This window comes from Carassius gibelio, chromosome B18 (genome assembly GCF_023724105.1).
Source record: "Carassius gibelio isolate Cgi1373 ecotype wild population from Czech Republic chromosome B18, carGib1.2-hapl.c, whole genome shotgun sequence".
Taxonomy (NCBI): Eukaryota; Metazoa; Chordata; class Actinopteri; order Cypriniformes; family Cyprinidae; genus Carassius; species Carassius gibelio.
In genome coordinates, this window is record NC_068413.1 from 22,996,066 (window position 1) to 23,005,730 (window position 9,665).

The following is a 9,665-nucleotide window of genomic DNA, read 5'->3' on the forward strand; positions in this document are numbered from 1 at the left end:
ACAGACACTATTTAAACTGAACAGAGATGACATAACTGAATTCAATGATGAACTGCCTTTAACTATCATTTTGCATTATTGAGACACTGTTTTCCAAATGAATGTTGTTCAGTGCTTTGACGCAATGTATTTTGTTTAAAGCACTATATAAATAAAGGTGATTGATTGTTACCAAAGAAATTATGAGAATACTGACAACGGGAAGCAGTTTGTCGGTAAAGACTTCGAAGCATTTTTGAGAACTTGTGGAATTAAGCACATTAAGGCCTCAACTTACTACCCAAAAAGTAATGGTAAAATAGAAAGATTTCATCGTTACTTGAAGAAAGCCTTCAAAGCAGCTAAAAGTGAGGGAAGGAATTGGAGAGAAGATCTCTCAAAGATTCTTCTTGCCTATCGATCCACACCACATAGAGCATTGGGTGAGACACCAGCTTATCTGATGTTTGGACGAGACATGCATACAAAGTTGCCTAGACTCATAACATACAAAAGAGTAACAAAAGACATTGAAAGTCATAAAAGTTACAATGAGAAAATGAAGCAGTACGCAGACATGACAAGATGAGCCAATGAACACAACTTTAAGTTAGGAGACGTTGTTTATGTGGCAAGTACGGAAGAAGGCAAGCTGGACTCTAAGTATAGAGATACACGCTATGTACTGCTGAAGAACACATCGGACAATTCCTTTGAAATGGTCAATGTAGAGGATGGCTTTAGGATAGTGAGAAATGTAAAGCACATTCGTCATGTTCCTGTTCAGCTGGAGATTAACATAGAGCCTGCTGAAATACAAAGTGATCAAGCAACTCATGAGACAGTGGTCAAGTCAGATTCCTCAAAAGAGCCACAGAGTTCTTGTGTTAAAGTACCAGACAACAGTAGTAAGCCTTTGACTACCCGTAGAGGTAGAGTGATTAAGAAACCTGCTCATTTCAGGGACATAATTATGTAAATGTTTGAGTATGTTTGTTAAATGTTTAGTCAGTTGGGATTGAAACAATATAATAGTGTACTGTGTTCAGAGTAACAGTAACAGAGTAATTAAAACAAAAAGTAATTTGTTATTTGATGGTATAAGTTCTCTAATACTAACAAAGGGAGGGATGTAGTGTAGTGATATTGCGAGAACAGAGGTGAGTGATCGTGAGAGTTGAGAGAGCGGTCATGTAGTTGAGACTGTGTTAATAAAGTTCATGTACAGTAACAGTGATACAGACTGGTTATTGAGACAAACAACACAACACCGTGGTTGGGCGTTGGCTGACTTGCGGAGTTGTAGGCTGATTGAAGTTGAACGGGCACTCGAAGTCAGATTCAGAGACACTGCGTTACAAAACTTAACTTCAAACACGAAGCTCTCAAACAGAAAAGAAAAGAAACCGAAGAAAAAGCATTGAACTACTGTGATTCTGAGAGCTGGTTAGCCGGGCAGGGAGGTCTCAGTCCAGCTGCGAGGCATGTCAACAGTGAGCAGGCTTTCAGGATCAGCGAAGAGCGTAGATTCATCACTGAAGGAGAAGAAATCTGAGAATCCGATGGGGAATGCCTGATTATATTGCCAGATGCCCTGCCGATTCAGATGATCTTTGTCATGCTATGGTGGGCTCCGCTGCCTGGCCATTGGTTCATTTTTTAATACACTGCATGAACCAAAGGTCACAAAGGTTCACTGTGTGAATGAAAAAGGCTTAAGTTCAAAAGAAAAAAGGCTTTTTCCCATATGAATCTAGCAAGACGCAGTACGAGTGCAGTATTGAAAAGGAACTACTATTGCACTATTAATTTATGTGGTTGAAATTGATGTGTTGGATGTTAAAAATGCCACATGCTGTCAAACTACATACCTTGGTTTCATTTCCTTCTTGTTGTTTCACTAACTCTTTATCCTCAGATCACAACTTTTTTTAACAAGTAACAAGTTATTGTTACTGTGTAAGAAATAATAACTTTTTAAAAATTATAACACAAACATAGAATGTGAATGGTTATATTTGTGAATTTGTTGTACAACATTTATAGAAACAGCAGTCAAAGGGGTACAAAATCTTTGATATGGAAAGTGGTTTTGAAATGTATGATGAGGAATAATGAATATCTATTAGAAAGATCAAATGTGAGGGCTGAATAGTTATTGTTCAAATATATGTATAATAGTTATACATGATTAATGTAATGTAAAATACAGCTTTCAGCACTGTTTGACAGTTTCCGCCTTTAGAACGCCTTCACCACATGACTATTATAGATACTGCCACTGCCTGTTTACACTGGTGCAGTGACCCTGTAACAACATATTGGTTGCAAACTACGAGAAACTCAATTATCTTGTGAAGTGCAGGAAAAGTCAATGAAATCTTGCTCAGCAGCCATGGCTGGTGTGTTTCTCCTTGTGTGTAAGTACTAAAATTACAAAATCTATCCTTAATGATCAATCGATTAACACAAATGCTGGTGGTGTTTATTTAATAAATATTGATTATTTTTTTCAGATATCTCCATGAATTTATTCCTTAAATGTCAAGGTATGTTCCATTAATGCACAGAATAAACAACTTGTAAACAATGTAATATTGTACTTATACTTTAAATATCTCTAACTTTTTTTTCCTCCACAGGTCAAAAGATTAATCAAGCTAAGATTTTCAGTGAAACTACAGAAGTACCAGAAGGTGGTAGACTGGAAGTTACCTGCAGCACATTTGGTTTTACAGGAAAGGCAGTTTATTTGTATCTGTGTAAAAATGGTAAAGCTATTGATATGTTACATGGACCCACTCGACAAGACACTTCCTTTAAAATAGAGAGAATAGAAATGAACCATTCAGGCAACTACAGCTGTGTGTTTTCAGAAGAGCTGTTGAAAATAAACAAAGTGATGGGATATGGTTATAATTACATCTTCATAAATGTGACTGGTAAGATGTACCCCTTACTTTTGCTTACATTTGTGAATGTTTTTGATTCCTGATTACAGATGAAATGTTAAATTACTTACTCGTGCAAATTTTTTATATTGTCTGTTTTGTTTTGGATCGATTAGTCCTGGAATATATTAAAGGGCGCACTTGAACATTTACCCATAAGTGTTCTCTTTCTCGCCACAGAATCTTTTATTAATACACAGATATATTTGCTTAAGTCTGAGGTGTCAGTGGGAAGTGATGCTGAATTCAACTGTACAACATCCAATCCTTTAAACAACAAACAGTCCAGGAACATGATCTTGGTTTATCTAATCAAAAATGGAAAGCCTATTAAAGTAAATATTTGGGACACAGAGAAGAGGATGACAACATTCACCCTCAGAGAAGTCCAGATGGAAGATGCTGGGACATACACTTGTGTTCTATTGTTAAACATACTCCCTTACCATGGAATGAAACTTCGTCAAAATCTTAAAGTTGATCTTCAGATAATTGGTAAGAATGGTCGGTTCGGGGTGGAGTGGATTGTGGCTTTGGGGGTGAGGTTGGGTTTGGGGTGCAGTTGGGTTTGGGGTTTAGTGTATTAAATGCAACTATTCTATTAGCTGAACTTTACAGTAGATCTGAATTAAATGATGTTTAATTTCATAATTATGCTTCTTCAATATGGTTAAAGTGTGTGTATGGATTTATGATAAATTACAGTCCACTATGTGATTTATGTGATTTCTACTGAAACTTGGATGTCAATTACTTAAATATATTTACAATAATACATTCATAATTATGAATTTGCAATTTAGTACAGCCGTGGCCAAAATTATTAGATCACTTATTCACCAGCTAAAATGGTTTTAAGTCAGTTATTTCTATTTCTATCTAGAGTGTCCGTAGGAAATTTCAGTTTACATTTCTAAACATTAATTTTGCCATTAATTGTAACAATCCAGTGTAATAATCCAATAATAATGTAATAATCCAGTTAGATTTTTGTTTGCACAAGAGTCTGACAACAGCCAGTGCTTCATCATCATCCAGTCTGTCTGGAATAACATGAAGAAACAGAACAAACTGATACAGACTAAATCCAGAAGAACTGTGGCAATGTTAGATGCTCCAAGAAATATACCTGCAGAGCTACAGCAGTGTTAAAAGTTTTAGGCACTTTTGTACAAATGCTGTAAAATGAGGATGCTGTCAAAAATAATGTCATAATAGAAGTTAATTGATAAAGAAAATCTATTTATCTGAATTAAATCAACATTTGGTGTGAACATCCTTTGCATTTAAAGCAGCTTTTGCCCTAGGGGCACTTACAGATAGTTTTTCAGGTAGCTTCGCAGCTTTCTTGAAGCATCTTGGAGACGTGGCCACAGTTCTTATAGATTACTAAAATATGAGAATTAAGTGAATTGTCAAAATAAGACTTTTTTGTGTTTCTGGGTTTTCTCTGACAGCGATATCTAACAACGTCATTGACAAAGTCAAAATTGTCATAATGTGTTCCACAGCGCTGCTACTTAGTCTGTTTCTGGGAATCTGGGCACTGATCCGAAAACGAGGTAGTATTTCGAAATCTAAAAATACTGACACATTTCACCTTCTTGAATTATTCTGTTTAAATTCCAGTACTCTTATTTCTTTCTAATAGGATGCCTTGGAATCCAGAATGAAAGGTTGGTTCGAGAAGTTATGAGAAACTAAAGTAAATAAGAAATTAAAATATACCAGATATATATTTAGGACAATTCTGATGCAATCTTAATGAGACAAAATTAAACAGAGCTCAGGGGAACAGAAACATTTTATAAAGGTATTCATTTTATGGTTCTTGTTTCTTGTTGGATTATTTTCTATGAAAAACAGGAAGCTGAGGTTGGCTGTTCTATTAACAACTGAGCTCACAAACGTTAATTATTTGGGGGAGGGGGGCAAGCATGAAGCTTCATTAGTCCATAGGCATATTGTATGAATTCATACAAATTACCAATGAATTTGCCAAAACGTAAAATAATTGCCACAATATTGTGTTGGTTCTGTCATTCTTAAGTTTCAGATTTTCCAATACATAAATTTAAGTAGCAGTGTTACACAGTTTACCCAAAAAATTATTTCATCATTGACCCTTATGTCTGAATGTCTTACTTCTATGGAGCACAAAAGTATATATATATATATTTTTTATTTATTTATTATATATATATATATATATATATATATATATATATATATATATATATATATATATATATATATATATATATTTATATATTATATTTAAAATGTACATATTTGTAGCAGCTTTAAATACACATACATACACACGTGTATATATACATCTCAATAAATTAGAATGGCGTGGAAAAATTAATTATTTCAGTAATTCAACTCAAATTGTGAAACTAATGTATTAAATAGACTGAAGTAGTTTTAGTATTTGTTTCTTTTAGTTGTGATGATTTTGGCTCACATTTAACAAAAACCCACCAATATCTCTCAATCACTATCTCAGCAAATCAGAAAACTTCATAAGACCAGTAAAAAAAAAAAAAGTGAATTGTTGCCCTTCTGGAAATTATATTCATTTACTGTACATGTACTCAGTACTTGGTAGGGGCTCCTTTTGCTTTAACTACTGCCTCAATTCAGCGTGTCATGGAGGTGAACAGTTTGTGGCACTGCTGAGGTGGTATGGAAGCCCAGGTTTCTTTGACAGTGGCCTTCAACTCATCTGCATTTGTTTTGTCTCTTGTTTCTCATTTTCCTCTTGATAATACCCCATAGATTATCTTTGGGGTTCAGGTCTGGTGAGTTTGTTGGCCATTTAAGCACACCAACACCATGGTTATTTAACCAGCTATTGGTGCTTCTGGCATTGTGGGCAGGTGCCAAATCCTGCTGTAAAATGAAATCAGAATCTTCAAAAAGCTTGGACTATGAGCTTCTCCACCCTTGCTCCAGACTCTAGGACCTTGGTTTCCAAATGAAATACAAAACTTGCTCTAATCTGAAAAGTGGACTTTGGACCATTGGGCAACAGTCCAGTTTTTCTTCTCCTTAGCCCAGGGAAGACACCTCTGACATTGTCTGTCATTCAGGAGTGGCTTAACATGAGGAATATGACAACTGTAGCCCAAATCCCTTGACACGTCTGTATGCCTTGAACCCAGCCTCAGTCCATTCCTTGTGAAGTCCACTCAAATTGAAGTTCAAATCAATTTTGCTTGACAATCCTCATAAGGCTGCGGCTCTCTTGGTTGGTTGTGAGTCTTTTTCTCCCACACTTTTTCCTTCCATTCAACTTTCTGTTAACACGCTTGGATACAGCACTCTGTGAACAGCCAGCTTCTTTGGCAATGAATGTTTGTGTCTTACTCTCCTTGTGAAGGGTGTCAATGATTGTCTTCTGGAAAACTGTCAGACCAGCAGTTTTACCCATAATTGTGTAGCCTAGTGAAACAAACTGAGAGACCATTTTGATGGCTCAGGAAACCTTTGCAGGTGTTTTGAGTTGATTTGCTGATTGGTATGTCACCATATTCTAATTTGTTGAAATATTCAAATGTTGGGTTTTTGTTAAATGTGAGCCAAAATCATCACAATTAAATGAACCAAAGACTTAAACTGCTTCAGCCTGTGTGCACTGAATTTATTTAATACATAGGTTTCACAGTTTGAGTTGAATTACTGAAATAAATGAACTTGTTCACGACATTCTAATTTATTGAGATGCACCTGTATATATAGTTACGGAAGTACACTCGGAACATAGAGATAAAGGTAAGTGGGTGTTTATTGACAACAATGGTGAGCGCAACAGGAAATCAGGTGGGTATACTGGGTAACAATTGTGGAGTCGAGAGGACGAGGAGTATACTGAAAGTCTCTCTTACAGGACCAGGAGATCGGGAAGGAGCCGATGACCAGAGGCACGGAGACGATGGAGAACTAGGATGAGGAGAACATGTTAGGGAAACAACAGGAGGTGAGCTCAGGAACATACACTTTGGTATAGAGAATAAGCTACTGACATATAGTCCATTACATATTTACGAAAGCGAACATGGAGTAAGGTGCTGAGTGTGCTTTTGAAGCCAGTCTGATGAGAGTGCAGATGGGTGGCAGCTGCCTGTGACTGATACTCAGGTGAAAGAGTGCACTGGGATTGGCTGGTGTGGAGACCTGGCTGATTAGTGACACACACACACACACACACGCACGCACGCACACACACACACACGCACACACACACACACACACACACACACACACACACACACACACACACATACATACAAAGCTGCTACAAATATGGACTTTTTAAATATATTTATCTGCTAAAAGTTAATTTAGTCAGTATTTACGAGTATACTGCAATACAGATAATCTTAAAGCTAAAGAAATGGACCAAAAAGCCCTGAAACTCAGATTTCTCCACCATCTTCATCTGTATACTTTTGTATCTTACATTAAGAAATCTATGTTATAGAAACTGAAAAACCTGACTCATCTGGTACTGGTGACATACAACGTGCTGTCTTGTATGCCATTAATTTATGTATGATTATGCTTTGTGCTGTTTTAACTTTGTACTGTTTAATGTGCTATTTTCATATTTTATTTTTCATACTTCAAATGATTTCACATGTCTTTTCTCTTTTCAATATCAGCTTTCACATGAATAATAGATTTTTTTCTTTTTTCTTATTTATTTAACTGTTTCTACAAAAATGCTGTGGTTGTGTAAATCAATGTCCATAATGGCTCAGGGCTGCCCCAGAGTTGGATCATTTCTCTTTTAATGGTAAGTTGGAAATTAATGAATGTTGCGTAGTTATTGAAAAAAACCTTACAGAATTGTAAATATTACAGGAATATAGTCACAGAAATGTAGTCATTTTGTGTTGCAATTACAATGATTAGCTGCATCTTTATTACACAAATGTCTTGTATTTTTTTTTACAGATTACGAGTATGATGAAGTGTAATGTGCAGTACAGCATCTGCATGGACTACAGCATGATTATATTATTGTTGTTATCTTTGCTATTGCTGTTTTACAACTGTTGCTTTTTGTAGTTTATTTTAGCTTGTTTTTAAGTTTCTGTTTTTAACTGATTATTAGTTTACTGTCATTATTTTAGATTTTTTATGACACTGACCAACACAGCAAACTGTGTTGACCATAACTTTATCTATTGTGCACATAAAAAAAAAAAAAAAAAAAAAAAAAAAAAAAAATTACATTACTGTAAATGATCTTTCAAGGCTGGAAATTAACTCTCATAATTTATAATAAAATACAATATACATATTGTTAATGTAGTATAAAATTGTTGTAAAAACAGACTGTTGTTGGTTTTATTTTATTTATTTTGTTTTGTAATCTGCAGTGTGTTAGTGTATTCACAAAATGACCACACTCTGAATCATGTGAGTAATCAGTCCAATGGAACATGTGCAAAAAAATAAAAAATAATATAAAAAACAATCTGCTCACATTCATTGCAGGGCACCAGTGAAGCTACTGTAGCATCCAAAGATTAAAGTAGGACTAACAAAAAAATAAACATTTAAATGCAGTGTTTAGAATTAGAATTGGTTTAATTTCCATATCGTTGTTTCACTAACTTTTATTGTTACTGTGTAAGACTGTGTAACTGTGTATTGTTTTTTGTGTTTCTGGGTTTCTCTAATAATGTGTTCCACAGTGCTACTTCTCAGTCTGTTTCTGGGAATCTGGGCACTGATCTGAAAACAGGGTAATATTTTCTGTTTAAATCCCTGTACTCTTAATTATTTCTAATAGGATGCCTTGAAATCCAAAATGAAAGGATGATCTGAGAAGTTATGAGAAACTAAAGTAAACAAGAAATTTTAATTTACCAGATGGAGATTTAGGACAAGTCTGATGCAATCTTAATGAAACTAAATGAGACAGAGCTCAGTGGAACAGAAACATTTTATAAAGGTAATCATTGTATGGTTCTTGTTTTTGTTGGATTATTTCCTATGAAAAACAGGAAGCTGGGGTAGACTGTTCTATTAACAACTGAGCTCACGGACTTGAATTAACCATAGTGTTTATTAACTGTTATTTTGTTAAATAACTTTCATACATTGCTGATGCTGATTCAACCTGACTTTATGACAAAATCAAACTACTTTACAAAGTGGAAGTATCATATGATTTTGTACACTTAAAAAGAGGCTTAATTATCCCAACTTGAAGAATTTTGTTGACAGTGGTAAAGAGTTGATAATGTTGTGAGGAGGCTATCTTGCCTTTAGTTGGTATGGAATTACCATACCAAGCATGTTGTTGGTTTAATTTTCATCAACAAGGACTCATCCGACAGCCATATCACCCAATAGCCCAAGACTGGTCGCTCACTGAAGCTAAGCAGGGTTGAGCCTGGTCAGTACCTGGATGGCAAACTAGGTTGCTGTTGGAAGAGGTGTTAGTGAGGCCAGCAGGGGGTGCTCACCCTGTGGTCTGTGTGGGTCCTAACACCCCAGTATAGTGATGGGGATACTATAAGCCTTGGGCGTCGTGCCGTCATTACTTGGCATGGCCGCCATGTTGATGGCCTCCTTTACTGCTACTCGGACTACTGCGCAGTATTTAGACGTACTACCTCTCTTCCGGCCCGTGTGTCTTAATTTGATGAATTAAAAATTTATTTCAACCATGGTAAACCGTTGCTGTATTGTGGGGTGTAATAGCGCAACACA

At 35.7% G+C, this 9,665-nt stretch overlaps 1 protein-coding gene across 1 annotated transcript; it reads left to right on the forward strand.

Annotated features, from left to right (window-relative positions):
* Positions 1-2,279: 2,279 nt before the first annotated feature.
* On the forward strand, positions 2,280-8,396 carry LOC127977540 (uncharacterized). The gene is made up of 9 exons (XM_052582462.1): positions 2,280-2,399; positions 2,496-2,528; positions 2,622-2,921; positions 3,111-3,425; positions 4,388-4,492; positions 4,582-4,606; positions 6,826-6,915; positions 7,700-7,734; positions 7,896-8,396. Exons 1-7 carry the CDS (start codon positions 2,354-2,356, stop codon positions 6,851-6,853), a joined length of 852 nt encoding a protein of 283 aa, XP_052438422.1. The 5' UTR covers positions 2,280-2,353; the 3' UTR covers positions 6,854-6,915; positions 7,700-7,734; positions 7,896-8,396.
* The last annotated feature ends 1,269 nt before the right edge of the window (positions 8,397-9,665 follow it).

What these genes read in the sequence shown, in the direction of transcription:
- LOC127977540 (XM_052582462.1), top strand. Translation starts at nt 2,354, where the DNA reads ATGAAATCTTGCTCAGCAGCCATGGCTGGTGTGTTTCTCCTTGTGT. An exon ending in CATCTTCATAAATGTGACTG is followed by an intron (nt 2,922 to 3,110) that starts GTAAGATGTACC and finishes TTCTCGCCACAG; the next exon opens with AATCTTTTATTAATACACAG. An exon ending in CTTGGAATCCAGAATGAAAG is followed by an intron (nt 4,607 to 6,825) that starts GTTGGTTCGAGA and finishes TCTCTCTTACAG; the next exon opens with GACCAGGAGATCGGGAAGGA.